The sequence below is a fragment of the Suhomyces tanzawaensis genome (assembly GCF_001661415.1).
Source record: "Suhomyces tanzawaensis NRRL Y-17324 unplaced genomic scaffold CANTAscaffold_7, whole genome shotgun sequence".
NCBI classification, from domain to species: Eukaryota; Fungi; Ascomycota; class Pichiomycetes; order Serinales; family Debaryomycetaceae; genus Suhomyces; species Suhomyces tanzawaensis.
In genome coordinates, this window is record NW_017963642.1 from 199,925 (window position 1) to 214,823 (window position 14,899).

At 44.6% G+C, this 14,899-nt stretch overlaps 7 protein-coding genes and 1 non-coding gene across 8 annotated transcripts; 3 read left to right on the top strand and 5 right to left on the bottom strand.

Moving 5' to 3' along the window:
• Positions 1–1,984: 1,984 nt before the first annotated feature.
• Positions 1,985–2,813, bottom strand: RPL21A (60S ribosomal protein eL21; the record flags this gene model as incomplete). Its single annotated transcript, XM_020206237.1, has 2 exons — positions 1,985–2,557; positions 2,803–2,813. 2 exons carry the CDS (start codon positions 2,811–2,813, stop codon positions 2,086–2,088), a joined length of 483 nt encoding a protein of 160 aa, XP_020062388.1. The 3' UTR covers positions 1,985–2,085.
• Positions 2,814–3,337: 524 nt separating this feature from the next.
• RPS9B (40S ribosomal protein uS4) lies at positions 3,338–4,342 on the bottom strand. The gene has a single exon (XM_020208016.1). The coding sequence runs from the start codon at positions 4,025–4,027 to the stop codon at positions 3,446–3,448; it is 582 nt and encodes a 193-aa protein (XP_020062389.1). The 5' UTR covers positions 4,028–4,342; the 3' UTR covers positions 3,338–3,445.
• Positions 4,343–4,484: 142 nt separating this feature from the next.
• On the top strand, positions 4,485–7,024 carry CANTADRAFT_27159 (diphthine--ammonia ligase). The gene has a single exon (XM_020208017.1). The coding sequence runs from the start codon at positions 4,637–4,639 to the stop codon at positions 6,542–6,544; it is 1,908 nt and encodes a 635-aa protein (XP_020062390.1). The 5' UTR covers positions 4,485–4,636; the 3' UTR covers positions 6,545–7,024.
• INO4 (Ino4p) lies at positions 6,647–7,361 on the bottom strand. Its single transcript, XM_020208018.1, has 2 exons — positions 7,114–7,361; positions 6,647–7,069 (listed from the first exon to the last, which is right to left on the bottom strand). Exons 1-2 carry the CDS (start codon positions 7,177–7,179, stop codon positions 6,809–6,811), a joined length of 327 nt encoding a protein of 108 aa, XP_020062391.1. The 5' UTR covers positions 7,180–7,361; the 3' UTR covers positions 6,647–6,808.
• A 1,163-nt stretch (positions 7,362–8,524) lies between these two features.
• Positions 8,525–9,824, bottom strand: CANTADRAFT_27162 (uncharacterized protein). The gene has a single exon (XM_020208019.1). The coding sequence runs from the start codon at positions 9,322–9,324 to the stop codon at positions 8,683–8,685; it is 642 nt and encodes a 213-aa protein (XP_020062392.1). The 5' UTR covers positions 9,325–9,824; the 3' UTR covers positions 8,525–8,682.
• An 84-nt stretch (positions 9,825–9,908) lies between these two features.
• On the top strand, positions 9,909–9,981 carry CANTADRAFT_t218. Its single transcript has one exon. It is a non-coding gene; the product is annotated as a tRNA-Arg (tRNA).
• A 456-nt stretch (positions 9,982–10,437) lies between these two features.
• Positions 10,438–10,863, top strand: CANTADRAFT_303018 (uncharacterized protein). The gene has a single exon (XM_020208345.1). The coding sequence runs from the start codon at positions 10,553–10,555 to the stop codon at positions 10,781–10,783; it is 231 nt and encodes a 76-aa protein (XP_020062393.1). The 5' UTR covers positions 10,438–10,552; the 3' UTR covers positions 10,784–10,863.
• A 1,782-nt stretch (positions 10,864–12,645) lies between these two features.
• CANTADRAFT_42865 (uncharacterized protein) lies at positions 12,646–14,742 on the bottom strand (the record flags this gene model as incomplete). The annotated part of the gene is made up of 1 exon (XM_020208926.1): positions 12,646–14,742. A coding segment is annotated over one exon (2,097 nt), but the record flags the coding sequence as incomplete, so codon positions are not given.
• Between the last annotated feature and the right edge of the window lie 157 nt (positions 14,743–14,899).

The following is a 14,899-nucleotide window of genomic DNA, read 5'->3' on the forward strand; positions in this document are numbered from 1 at the left end:
AACAACCTTTCAATTGGAGACAATTTGGAACTGATTCTTTCCTGCTCTCTCATTCTAAATTGCTCAATTGGATGCAATTGTGATTCGTATTGTTTTTGGTAAGGATTCTCGAGATCGACATTGGCCTTGGGTTGGAGCCGTTTGTTTCTGGATCCTATGGATTGGGTTGGCTCGCTGTGTTGATGCGACGCAAGATACCTGGTTCTTTCGTAGAGTTGTTCATTGTCCTTCTTCAAGGTGTTGACTTGACGCTTCAAGTCGTTGACCACGTTGAACTGTTTTCTCACCTCCTCCTCCAACTCGTTGTTACGGTCTCTGAACCTATCTCTCTGCTTGGTGATGATTGGCAAAATTGACGAGTCTTCCTGGACCCCTCCATTCTTGATCGTGCCTCTGGTCATCCTGCTCATTCCTGATATCAAACTAGAATTGTCATTGAACTTGTTGCTGGTGACATCTTGGAAACTTGCTAAATCATTTTCCAATTTTGCACTAAGTTGTTGAAATTTGGTCAACTCTTCTTGGGAAGTACTCAACTTTTGTTGCATATCGATGATACTGGCATTCAAATCATCATGTTGAGATCTGTACTCTGCCACCTCTTGAGTCAATGCTTTGTTACGACGGATGAGTATAGAATCAAGGCCCTTGGAGGACTCCGCATCATTCTCTTCATCCTCCTCGTGCCCCAACTGAATCTGTCTCAATAATGAGACTTCGTGTTTGATTTCATCATAGTCGCTGGTGTTCTCCAATCTGATCTTCAAGTTCTTGATTTCAAGACTCAACTGTTGTACATCTCTCTTGTATGTATCAATTTGAGACGATTTTTCCTTTTTCAACTCTTCAAATAATTTTCTGGTCTGATTTAAATTTGCCACGATAATAGCGTTTTCACCTTCCAATTCAGAAATCTTCTTGCTAAAGTCTTCCTTCATACTTTTAGAATCAAAGTCGTTCTTAGCCATGGACAACTCCCTTCTCAAATCTTCGTTTCGCTTCTCCAACTCAAGAATTCTCTTTTTTGACGATTCTGCATCTCTTGATACAATATCTAATTCAGCCAAAATCGATGCAGATGAAGAAAGGTCTTCCTTTGGACGATTTTTTGTCAATTGTAATTCGGTGACCTCTTGGGAAGCTCTTAACTCTTCGATCTTCTTCTGGGCCTCTTTTACCTGTCCCTCCAAATGCTTTTCCTTTTTGAACCAATTAGACTCTTTCTCGTCGATCAATGATTTGAGCTCATCTTCTTTGGCAGAAAGCTTTAAACTCAACATTTCTGCTGATTTTTGTTCGGTTCGCAATAGCCTTTGTTTCAATTGATCATAATCGGCTTTCCTGGCCAACTCTTCGTTCAATTTGTTGATCTCACGTTTTAAAGATTGCGACTCGGATGAGTCCATAACAGAGTCCAATGAAGCTTCTAACAATGGTCTGGGATCTGGAGCTTCTGCCAATAACCTGTAAAGACCAAAGAAATAGTTCTCCACCGTTTTCTTCTTAGTGGTGAGTGTATCGATCTCATTCTGGTATAACTTCAATAAAGGCTTTATTTGCTCCAATTTCTCTTCATCTTCCAACTTCCTGAATTCCTTGGTCTTTGAAGCAAGGTTCTTTCTACTGATAAGCGATGTCTTCTGTTCGTCTTTCAATTCTATCCCTTGATCATCAAGTTTCTTTTGTAGCGAAGGTAAGTCGATCTCGGTCCATGTTTGCAAAGCATTGCTAAAAAGCGAACCTTGAGTTGAAGCTGGAGCTTCAGTGCCAGATGGCAGCACTGCCTTTTCCGACGAAACTTCAGCCATTGGTGAACAACAACGATTAATTACTGGCCGTAGGATAAATGATGACGTACGATTGAGGACACAGTGCAGCACGTGACCGGATCTTGGGATTCACCACAAATACGAACAATTTCTAAGTGTGTAAAGTACGGATATTCTAGTATGGGTAGCTTTCGATGGTCCGCTGCTTACGTTCGATTATCTTACTTTTACGTGCATTAGTATATACTTTATAATACAAAGAAAGCTTAGAATTCTGCAATTGTAAACCAACTCTGCTGAAACCATACAAATACATTTAAATGAAGGTTTCGTAAGGAACTGGAGCTAAGGTTTGAGGAACGTTACCTTCAGTAGAGATAATTCTGGAGTCTCTTGGCATAGCTGGTTGTCTCTTCAAGTTGACGGTCTTACCGTTGGCACGGGCTTCCTTCTTCAAAGCAGCGTTGGACTTGACTCTGTTCAAGAATTCTTGACGACAAGCAGAGTGCTTGACGTGTTCGACTCTCAAGTTGACTCTCTTTTCAAGGTATCTGTAACCAACAACCTTGTTGATGATAACACCGACGGAGGTCTTGGTGACGTTGTAAACGATACCAGTCTTACCGTGGTAGTATTTGTGTGGCATACCCTTTTGGATGGCAGCGTTGGCCTTGATGTCAACAATGTCTCCAACCTTGTAGGTCTTCAAGTAGGTGGACAATGGAATGACACCATGCTTCTTGAAGTCACGTTGGAAAGCGTAACGAGTACCGGATCTGTAACCACGACTATATTGTTAGTATAAAGCTCTGGGGCAGAGCAACTGTTGATGAGATGATCTAGACTATGCCTTCATTCTGTATCGACTAAATTTGTGGTCTTCTATTTCGAAATTTTATCCCATCATTTCTATCACAATTTTCACCCAAGTTAGGTCTTTGACTATTGGACTGTTGGAAGTTTCTAATGTGCCTGTCTGTTTGATCGTTTCTCCAGTTGTTCCATAGATATAATCTATCCTCTATTCACATACGATTTACCCATTTTGTATTGATTTTGGTGAACTATTCAAAAGAGAAGTCTCGAATAGTGTATGTAAGTTTTCTAGAGAGAGTGAGACCCAGTCGCAGGTCGAAAATTTTCATTATTTCGTACAGGTTTGTTCTGCGCACACCTTAGGGCTCGGGCCCTCATGCACGTGCTACGTTCACCTATAGCATTTCCCATTCAGATATATTATAGGCATCAATATCAATAGTACAGGGTAGGTAGATGGCCCTGACGGTTCCTACTGTAAGAGGCCGTAGTGTACTTATATTAGTCGTATTAATATAGTCAACGCTTAAGTTTAATAGTAATGGCAGGTATAACCCTACCACCTAATATTCCTCAATAGTAATCCCTGCAAGAAAGACTCTACCGGGGATAGCGCTCCTATCTCATGCCCGATAATGGGGTCTTGTGCCTTCGTTATCATTACTTTGCAGTTACTCTTAGGATTATTAGCCTACTGACATCGAAGTGACGAATAGTAATTTGCAGTACCCATATGATTATTAGTCTACTGATTTTCTAATTGATAAATTCATTAAACTACATAAACAGAACTAAAGGAAAGATGGAAAACCAATTTTATTAAAAATGGTGAAGTAAATACAAGACTATTATTAAATAATTTATTCGTCGTCTTCAGCACCTTCTTCAGCACCCTTACCTTGGTTCTTTCTCTTAACTCTACCGGCTCTACCACCACCGTATGGGGAGTTGTGGGCGAAGTCAATGTGCTTTTGGGAGTCCAATCTGACAGTGAAAGATGGGATGTTGACGATTTGCTTACCAACAGCGATGTGTCTTTGGGTAATCAAGACTCTGGCGTGGTGGATGGATCTGGCCAAACCCAACTTGAAGACTTGGGTTTGCAATCTTCTCTCCAAGAAATCTTCGACTCTCAAAGCTAAGACGTAATCCAACTTCATCTTGTCTTCGGACAAGACACCGATTCTCACCAATCTTCTGATCAAAGCGTTACCTTCGAACAATCTCTTTGGGTCCTTTTCATCTCTGGTCAAAAGGTCACGAGCAGCTCTTCTGATCTTGGACAATTGGAAACCTAATCTGTAGATTTCTCTCTTGTTCTTCAAACCGTATTCACCGGCCAACTTCAATTCAGCGTCCAAACGAGCAGAGTCGTAAGGGGTCTTTGGGACGGAGTAAGTCTTGGAGTAACTTCTTGGAGCACCTGAAATGTTAGAATACATTCATATAAATCGTTCTTAGACAGCTGGGAGCTTACGATGATATTACAGAATATTAGACATCAAGGATCAAGTGACAACCTGTCAGGCCACCATTACGGTGTGCCGTGAGACAGTGCTGGATAGACATAGTATCAAACTCTGTCTGACCAGGTCACTTTTTCCCCAAGCTTGTAACTGAAGTGTCGGGAGTTCAGTTACAATTAAAATAATCTGATATGAAATCAAAGAAGAGGACCCGAACCTCAACAAAGAGTAGCATGCTACTGATTGTTTAATGAAGTTGCTGCTAAGTTAGTATTGCGTAGTACATACGAGGCATATTGACTGTCTTAATCTAAGGAGAAATATTTCAAAAGACGAGATTGAACTCCTTTTATAAAGTTGGCGCGCGGTAGATGCCATTGAAAATTTTTGCACCTCTGCGAGTATCCCTATATTTACGCGGGCGAGTAAATCCTAGTCCTCGCTTGTGACCTTCATTTTCTATTTACATGTTGGGGGGATAATTACAGATTCTGTCAGGCAGTGGGTCCCGTTACAGGTTACGATTACTCCCGGGCATCTTGCAGTTTGTAGCTGGAACCATACCGATAGTCCCCTTACAATACCATGAAGTTTGTGGCATTGATCTCAGGAGGAAAAGACTCATTCTTCAATATACATCGATGCTTATCACAGGGCCATGAGTTGGTAGCCCTTGCAAACTTATACCCCCAAACAAACGATGATGAAATCGATTCGTTTATGTTCCAGACTGTAGGACATGATATCATTGAGCACTATTCCCAGTGTTTGGAGACCCCATTGTATAGACAAGCAATTACTGGAGGCTCTACTAACCAGAGCTTGGAGTATTCCATCACCGAGAACGATGAAATTGAGGATTTGCATCAATTGTTATCGACAGTCTTGGAGAAACATCCAGACATTCAAGGTGTGAGTTGTGGTGCAATTTTGTCTCATTACCAAAGAACAAGAGTTGAAAACGTGTGTGACCGTTTGGGCTTAACTTCCTTGACATACTTGTGGCAGCTGAACCAATATGAATTAATGCAAGAAATGTGCAACAGTCGTCTCGATGCCAGAATCATCAAAGTTGCAGCAATTGGATTGAACTCAAGCCATTTGGGCAAGTCAATCTCCCAATTATTTCCTCATCTAGTCAAGCTCAACAGTATGTACGAAGTGCATATATGTGGAGAGGGAGGCGAGTTTGAAACCATCGTGTTGGATGCCCCATTCTTCAAGAAGAAGTTGCATATAGTGGACCAGGAAATCGTGAACCATTCTAATGACGACGTTTCGTATTTGAAAATCAAGGTTGAGCAGCAACATAAGGAACCCGAATCCCTCGAATTACCCAGTCCAGTCCTCTTGGAAGAAAATTTTGAAGAAATGCTTGACGATCTTACAAGTGAACCCAAATTGGATGCTTTATCATTGCTGGACCCTGGGGAAATTTCAGCAGTATCCCCAAGTATCGTTTCGACGGCCACAAAACTATACGTATCCAACTTGACTAGTGACAGATCTGCATTGGAAGAACAAGCAAAGGATATCTTCGAGCAACTCCAGAAGCACCTCATCCTGAATGAACTTGGATTCAATGATATCCAACATATAACCCTTCTATTAGCCAACATGGGTGACTTTGCTCATATAAATGAAATCTACTCAAAACAGTTCCAGGGCTTGTACTTGCCTCCGTCAAGAGTCTGTGTTCAAACTGAACTTGCACGAGAAGTGCAATTATCGTGCATAGTATTGAAGAATCAAACTGCATCGGAAAAGTTGGGACTCCATGTCAGATCAAGATCGTTCTGGGCTCCACAGAATATCGGGCCATATTCCCAATGCATTGTTGAAAAGCAAACCGAGTACCATCTGGTATCATTGTCTGGACAAATCCCATTAATTCCAGCTTCCATGGAGATCTCTGCAAGCCACACTGGATTCAATTCAGTGCTTTCCCTCCAACATTTACACCGGGTGAAGGCTTTGATAGGTACAGAGAAACTTGCACTTGTTATTTGCTTTATCAAAGAATCCAGTACCGTCAGTATTGCGAGAGATACGTGGAAGAACTACCCAGACTCTATTGGAAAGCTGTTGGTGATTGCCGAGGTATCTGAGCTTCCGAGAGCTGCTGATATAGAATGGAGTGGAACTAGTTACAAGGATATTGTTGGAATGTATGACGACAGTGACGACGAGTCTGAAACTGACGAGACCGAGCTTGACAGGTTGATAAACTCCTTCGAGGATCGTGGAGTCGTCCAGATAGGGAAAGTAAAGTTACAATTTGTCACCTTATTCACCAATTCCAGCGATAAAGTGAAGGAGGTGATCAAGTTCAACAAAAACATCCATCATATCCAACTCATAACTAAAAGCCTGTTGTATAAGGAATTGGAAACAGAGTATCCAGGGTCAGTTGAGTTCTTGCCAGTTAAACACATATATAATTCAGAAGGAGTTCAATACAATTATGGGTTAATCTGGAGAGTTGAAACATAGGTATAAGCAGAAAGAAATACCAATATCTTCTTACTCCTTATACTCGATTTTCTGCAACCGAAGCCATATTGTTTGATTGGATTCATATATATCTACTGGTCCATTGAGTGGCATCAGATTCATTGATTCATCGTTATTTTCACGTATGCCATGTACATAATAACATCGAGGTCAAATCTGCTATATACATCCACATACTGTTTTATCATTAAATAGTAAAATACATTTCGTCATTTTTGTATAGACTCACAGAGCCTCTCTAGTCTACTTGGTCACATCACTGCCGTCGCTTGCGGGACCCGTATAGTACAAATCTTGGGGTACTTCAATGTGGTTGGCCCGACACAACTCCACCAATTTGCGGTTTTCTTCTTTCAAGTGGTCGATGAAGTCGGCACTTTTGGTCAAGATGTTCAACTCCGACCGATTCTCCAGCTCGTTGAGCGTGGGAGTGAGCGACACTATTTTGTCGAACTCAGACCGAATGTTCTCTCTTCTCTTCTGCTCTGAAGCTATATGGTGGGCCTATGGCGTTAGTAATGGACTGTGGAACGCACGGAACGACATACTTTCTTCTGCTCCTCGGTCAACCCCGAGGCTTTGACCGATCTCTTCTTCTTCTCGTCGTCAGACATGATGGTGGCAGTCTAGAGTCAACTAGTAGATGTGGGGATTTCAATTGATTGGTGGTGCACGTGATGCTGGGAGAGCAACCCCAAGTTCCAAATTCCAAATTCAGGAACCATGCGTGCGCACTTCAAGAATCGTGGCCGGATAAAAGGCTACCAGGTGGTGGCCAAGATAAACTGGACCCTTGCTTATGGATTCTTGGCTCTATGCTTTTAATAAATTTCAGCCAAGCTAATCCTGCTCATGATTCAGGGGTTCCCTATTTTACGAATCAGCAGGATTGGGAGGGGAATACCTTGAGTCCCTTTTTTTAATTATATTCTTTATAGGAGGACCCAGACTGCCCTCAGATACTGACTGGAATAGCAATATTCCTTGCAGTCACCAACAGAGGAGGTGCCAGCTGATTGGAGTATGGGTAGAGCGGGGTGTAGTTCCTATTTGGGTATTTTGGGGTTCCCCATTCTACCCCAGCTTCAGCCACAACTGATTTCTGCCATCGCAACAATCCTTATCGCGCGATCTGATCTCGTGGGTGCACATAATCAAGGCAGGAGACCAACTAGTCAATACCCAACTGATTCTGCTGCATCTGGGGAGATATGCGAGACACTTCGAAACAGCCGTCATAGTCAAGAACCATGACAGATACTGTTGAACCAACTGTCTGGTATGCTAAGCCCTCCAAGTGCTCTTATCAGTTGCAGATATTCAGCCTTGCTGTACAATATCCGTACTCAGCCCTGGTCCAACTGCATGGCGCAAACAGTAAACATTCAGGTGTGGCTTTTAATTGCCAGTGTTACAAATCTTGGATCATTCAACCGATCGAGCAGAGTATAGGCTCAAGGAAGATACTACCGAGTCTCCCACTACAGAGGTTCAATGATTCGTCCTGATAGAATCGGAGGACTTTGCAAGGTTGAGGAAGTTGAGATTAGAGAAGAAGGTATAAATTTTAAATAATTACAGTATTATGGAAAAATTGCTAAACTCGGCCAAAAGAGGCAGACAAAAAATAACCAGAGCAAGAAACGATGACCGAAGAACGATTTCAATGGAAACATTGCTTGATGGTATTTCATGGTATTTCAACGTAGTTATCGTTAGTTTGAATAGTATGACAGGAGCACGATATGTCACATCACGTGCTAGACAATGTCGCGCTCAATAATATTTAACCAATCATTATTACGTAATTACTAGTGTAATCAGGTCTTGTCTTCCTAAATCTGCAGAAAATGGGGTACATTTAATACTTTCAGTGTAGGTATGGTTCAGCTCAAAGTCTAACATTGGTAAGTGGTCTGTCGGAAATTCGTATCGATTTAAGGCATAACTTCTCAATGGCTTGTTCAATTCTTTGTGGGCTATTTCTGTCTGTTTGATATTATGATTTGACTTTGTTCATCTTATTTTCTTTTGTATATCAAATTACCCAATCTTTAACCTCTGCTTTCATTTCATTTATTTATCATATTCATTTTATTTTATTTTATTGAATTCATTTATAGTACTACATCATTCTTGCCACCCTTTACACATTGACCTCCATTGCTGTCTCCACACGTTAGGTCATCAGGCCAGTTGTAATTAGGTCCTATTAGTAGATACCCTACCCAAGCACCACTATATGTTAGCTCCATGCAGTACACGCAACTATAGTTATTCTTTCTATACGTATCAAACGCCTTCCTTAAAGACCCCTCGATAGTCGCAGCCTTAGCTGTAGTGTCACAGTTCCTGCCATTCGACGAGTATATGTATCTCATATTGTCAACAGTCACACTCTGCACTATGCCGCAGTTATGCGTATCAGACTGCTGTTTAACAATTTTGATAGCCAGATAATAAGTATTAAGCCACGATGATATTGCTGCGTTAATTGATTCAAAGATAATACCCCCATTGAAAGCTGTATTTAGATAATTCCGAATACCTTCTCGCTTAGTAATATTATTAACATTCCCGCCATCGACATCTAACCCTCTATACAAAGTGCCATTCAGTATGTTTAAACTCACATCTGGGCTTAAGCCTTGACTGTCTTCTCCCACATTACCTGCAAGTTTAGCTGTTGAGTTATTAGTTGCTGCCAGCAACGCAACGTTTAATACTAGTAAGTATGAAACTAGTGACTTTATAAACATAGTACGGAACAGCTATGTTTATAAGTAATGATAACAAGATTCCGTTCGTATAAAGAAATGCTTTCCTTGACTCTTCAAATTGTAGAATTACTTCAAACATGTAAAATTAATATTTAATGGCTCTACCAAAGGTAACAGATTAAACTTAGGTTCTGGGTATAAAGCTAGGTTAAATACTATTGTCTTCTCAGCAGTAGCTTATAACTTTTAGGAAACGTCTTAGTCCTAATTAACTCTTATATTTCCTTATACTCGTTAGCCCGTCACTCTCTGGATCGGAATTATCTGTCTGTATCTAGATCTCCGTGATAACTCCTTGAATATTTAATCTATATACTTTCTTGCCCTTTTATAGATATCTTGTTCTGAGTTCTTTATGTCATTTACCTTTGGAGTTCTGTCCGTGATTCACCGCATTTTGGAGCTCTGTTCTTGTTTCATATCATCTTTATACTTTATTCTTTAAATCACGGTTCTAGCCTTTCTAAATATATTTTCTCACCCAACTGTATTACCTAATCCTTATTACGTAATTTACAGACTGATCAATATATCTATTCGCGTTCCACTTCTGCACAACGAGCGCCTGCGTAGCGTAATGGTTAACGCGTTTGACTTCTAATCAAAAGATTCCGGGTTCGACTCCCGGCGTGGGTTCTTTTTTTGATCCTTCCCCTTGCGCCTATTTTTAGGTTGGTGCGGAATTGTCGATTCATGCATGGTTTGAAGTCACAACACCGTGCGACAATTAGGAGGCGCCGCTACACATTCTGGCAGGGTAGTTCGGGTAAACATTTCGCGGCAGACATTTATGTGGTCAAATGTGGTGCCCCGCACTATTTTTTTAGACGACGCAACACATCTAACAATAAGGCCGGGAGGGATTATGCAACAAGGCGTGCACGGGGGCGGGAGGCACGAGGATACGTTTTGGGCGCGAATTCGAGAGTTTTAGGATGGAACACCAACCACGAAATTAGATTGCTCTGGATCGTCTAACCAAAGTTTGTAGGGGGTATCGAAGAAACAAGGATCGTGGATTCGAAGGCAGACCAGGAAGCACTGACCCAATGGAGCTGGAGCGGCTGATGGCTCAGTTGCACCCACGACACCCGACGATACCGTGGAAGGCTCGGAACGACTACACTACAAAAAATGTGGTTTCTTAATTAATTAAACTTAATGTATTATTAATTAAACAATTATTAGACTAGTTGCTGGTCACTCTATGAAGTTTTGGGCCAGTGAGACTGGCTCGGCCGACCTTGGTACGGAAAGCATTCCGTATCCTCACTGCTTAGAACAACAAAGCAACACCAGCGGCAGCAGCAGCAGCGGCACCGACGATGTTAACGTTGGAGACACCGGCGGCGTTGGAAGAAGAGGAGTGGTTGGATCCGTTAGAACCGTTAGAGCCGTTGGAAGCGTTAGCAGCGGAGACGGCAGTGGCAGCAGTTAAAGCAATAGCGACTTGTTTGAATTGCATTTTGAACTTAGGTGGATGGGTAAGAAAGAAAAAAAACCAAAATTCGGAGATGGATTGCGAGTTATATATACGGACAAACTACCACTGCCCACCACAAAAGGCGTTCAGGCTAATCGCCTCAGTGAAAATTTTTCTAGTATTTTCCAGATTGAGAAAGGGCTATGATTGCCTCAAAAGAAACGACGCGCCTGCACCTGGTCCGCTTCCCGATCGGGCCGAATTTCTTTTGTGCCAGCGGGGTGACCCGCGGGGTCATGGGGTGTCCGAGCCCTAGTGGCGGCACCGTGTGCGGGTGCACGTAGGCGCGCGCAGGCGCGCGATAGACGTGGTGCCAGGAACGGACCCCAGCGGATGGCGCTGCCCCCACCAAGGGGCTGGCTGTCAGTGTTATCGGCAGTGCGCCATGCCGGGCTGCTGCTGCTGCTGCTGCTGCTGCTTCTTCTTCTTCCACCAACAGTGTCTGCATCTCCCAAAGGAAGCTGCCACTGGCGGGGCCAGCCACTGAGCAAGTGTGCCCGGCCATTATCTTGGCCACGACCGCATGCACGGTCCCCTGACCCCCCTGGATGATGTTCGTTGCTTCGCTCCTGATCATAGAGTGTCTGCTTCTATGTGTGGTAGCAGTGGTGCTAACCATTTCGTTTCAGGTTTCATGGTGCGTAACCAGTAACGCCACTGGTTGTAACCTGGCGTTATCTGCAACCTGCACTGTTACCGCCATCACGTGGCGACACCTGTGCGGCCTCCGTTATCACCAGCCGGTTTTGGTGTCATGATGCAACCGGGACGATTGCTTCTCTTTACGTCATGGCAGTCATGATCGCCGCCTTGGGAGTCGCCCCTACCGCATGTGTCGAATCGAAGGCTCACGGCGTTGCTGTCCTCCACCTTCCTTGTTTCGTGTGCTGTTTCCGCCGCTCGCCTGGCTGCCCCTATGCACATCTTCGGAACAACTGGCGCGGGGACACTCGTCAGACAAAATGCACCGTCTTATCGACTGCACTTTCGACTAATTGCGTGAATTCCTTTTTGTCTTTACTCTAGATGCTACATTCGAATGACATACTACGAAGCATCATAAACACACTCCATGCCTTATCGCCCGAGTTTGGTGTGTCAATTGACAAAACGAGCAAGCAAGCCGGAAGGTGATGTGACTAATTTTCTTTAATTCCTTTTTCGTTTAGTTCTGTATTTGAATTGCTTCCATCACCCTCCAATTTCATCTTGCCTTATCGCTCGGGCCAGTCGACAAAGAAGTCTCTTTCGACTAATCATCTTTAATTCCTTTTTCTTTTCTTCAACATTCTATATTTGATTCGACTTTTCCTCCGTCGATATCGCCCAGAAGACCAGGCGACAAGCAAGTCTGGTGGTTTCCTCAACCTTTCCCGTCTTATTCTATATTTAGTTCTAACCATCTAACTTCCGTCTTACCGCCCGTGAATTGACGGAGTAAACATGCACCCGAGGTGCACTAAATTTCCTTACCTTTTCGCCTTTATTCTATAATTTGCTAATTTCCCTCCATCATTATATCCGTGAATGAACCAAGAGCCAAAATCTCTCTAATTTCCCTGCATTCGTCCTGTTCTATTTTTTTTTCTAACCTCTATCTCCTGTCTTATCTCTCGTGAATGGACAAGTTTGGTGTTTCTACGAGTTTCCTATTATTCGTCTAATTAGATGTTTCCAATTTCCCTCGGTCGTTATACCCGTGGATTGACAACCCCCGAGGTACACTAATTTTCCAGTCGTCTATTTTTCATTCCTCCCATCTTATCACTACAAGTATGAATTTCTTCGTCTATAAGTCTATATGCTAACTAGTTGCCGTACAAGCTGGACAAGGCAAGGATCTCATTCATGCGCGTGGAGTAGCTGAACTTCTTCATGTCCCGCATCACCAGGTCCATAAAAACATCTGGCTTGAGCCCCGTTCCAGGCGAGTACCTCTTCAAGAGGTTGGCATGAGCCTGCGGCTGGCCGTGTGGGTCCAAAAGAAGCGTCATTTCCTGCTGGTGCAACCAGGTGAATTGCTTGGTCTTGTAGTACTCACCAAAGAACCCGTTGTCCTGCAAAAGGTTGATGTGGTCGTCGAGGCCAAGCGACTTGAGCTGAGCCAGTTTGAAGTCACGGGTGCGGATTTCCCCCATCACTCTGGGGTTGTTCAACGTCGAGTTACGCATGTGCAACCACTGCTCAGCCAGTGTCATGTAGTCCGACACTGTCTGGGTGGGCATCCACATGCGCAAGTGAAAGTTGTAGAAGTGGTCTCTGTGGAAGAGCTCGGTCATGGCTCTGGGTGAGTACTCGGCGTTGAGGGCCACGATGAAGTTGCTGGGCACGTATCCGACCTGGTTCTCCACTACAGTCATCACCAAAGGCGACAATTCGTCGTAGGTGTTGTAGTGCATGTTGCGGCAGTTGTAGGCCTTGATGCTTGCGGTGGTGGTGGTTCCCGACGTGGCGTTGGCGAGATACTTGAGCCGGTCAGGCACTGGGGTGTCGGTGAGCGCCAACCCCGTGATGTCGATGTAGAGGCCAGTATCGATGTCGATGAACCTGGCGTCGATGTTGTTGCGGCCGTTGCCCTTGGTGCGGTGGGAAATGGACGAGCCTACGTCCACAAAATAGCGTCCCATGCCGTCGAAAGAGCCATCTGCAGAAGCGGCGTTTTCGACCACCAATGTCTGGTTGAAGTCCTGCGCCAACTTGTAGAGGTCCTCGATGGGCATCTGCACGTCCACATCCGTGTCCCAGGGAAATGCGATTCCGTTCCAGTACCATGACAACAACGAGCCGTGGGCAATCCAGGTCTTGAGGTTGTGGGTTCTGGCAAAATGGAGGTAGTTTTTGAGCAATCTGTGCAAGGTTACCAAGTGCTGGTCGTCGCCAATGGTGATTCCGTTGAAAAAACGCCAGTCGTAGTGCTCTCCACGCCAGTTGTTGGACACCAGCTGGAGGAGCTTGGCTTCGTAGAAGAACTTGGGAGGGTCTCTGTTGGCGACGGAATTTCTCACCGAGTCGAGGTATGCCTGGTGGGACCGCGAGAGGGGTTCCGGAGCGGACTCGAAGTCGGCGATGATTTTGTAGGGGTTCACGTTAAAGGCCTCTTCCGGAATTTTGACCTGGTGTTCCGTCATTTGGGGAGTGTCCGGAAGTGGCCTGAGGGATGTCAATGCGGTGTATGCTTTTTGTACGTTCAATGGCTGCGACGTGCGGAGTACGTTCTGGTCCAACATCTGCTCGATCATGCCATTCTGGAGGAGCGAGTGCTGGAGCGACGGCTTGTCGGGGTCCTGAACATCCACCGTGTAGGAGCCCTTGTCGTTTGTCAAAAACACCAATTTCAATGGAGAGGGGGCGGTGGAGTACAAGTACGACTTTCCTAGGATCTCGTGGTTGTTTTCTGTCTGCTGGCCTGCGAACTGGTGGATCCTGTACCCGAGCGCAAAGTCCGCATCGTTGGTGCAGTAGTGCGTGGGGTCCCGAACAGTGGACCCGTCAACCAACTGCTTGTCGCTCCTGATATCGAACAACGACGTGCAGGCGTCAGACACTTTTTTGGGGTTGAGAATGTACTTGTTGAGCCTGGAGACATCCACCCAGTCGGACCAGTGAAAGGGCACCTCCGAGGGGTCCAGGGCTAAATGGTGGAGGTAGACGGCGATGGTGAACCTGGGGTCAAACGGCTGGGCTGCTGGCTTTTCCTGGGTGTGGTAGTAGTAGGGAAGGGCGATGTCAAGAGGGTAGTCGATTTCGCGATGGAGGTCCCACAACTCGTTGGACCAGTCGTTGGCAATCTTGTCGTCGTAGATGCGGACAAGCGCAGCCTCGAAGTAGGGGTTATTGTCAGTAGCGAAGCTGGTGGACGCCACGATCAGGTTGTAGGCGTTTTTGAAATGGAGCTTGATCGAGCGATGCAACTGGTGGGGGAGCGAAATGTGCGTAGTGGTTATGAGGAGAAGAATGCACACCATCATCAATGCGAGCATGGTGGCTTTGGAGACGATCTTACGAGGTAGGTGGCCAGGGACGATCATGGTGGGTACATTAACTGGCTAGATTAGGGCTCGAAAGATCACT

Excerpts from the sequence above, each read along its gene's own strand:
- RPS9B (XM_020208016.1), bottom strand. The coding sequence starts at position 4,027 with ATGTATTCTAACATTTCAGGTGCTCCAAGAAGTTACTCCAAGACTTAC.
- CANTADRAFT_27159 (XM_020208017.1), top strand. The coding sequence starts at position 4,637 with ATGAAGTTTGTGGCATTGATCTCAGGAGGAAAAGACTCATTCTTCAAT.
- INO4 (XM_020208018.1), bottom strand. The coding sequence starts at position 7,179 with ATGTCTGACGACGAGAAGAAGAAGAGATCGGTCAAAGCCTCGGGGTTG. Across the intron at positions 7,070-7,113 it reads TGACCGAGGAGCAGAAGAAA|GCCCACCATATAGCTTCAGA; the intron begins GTATGTCGTTCC and ends CTAACGCCATAG.
- CANTADRAFT_27162 (XM_020208019.1), bottom strand. The coding sequence starts at position 9,324 with ATGTTTATAAAGTCACTAGTTTCATACTTACTAGTATTAAACGTTGCG.
- CANTADRAFT_303018 (XM_020208345.1), top strand. The coding sequence starts at position 10,553 with ATGAAGTTTTGGGCCAGTGAGACTGGCTCGGCCGACCTTGGTACGGAA.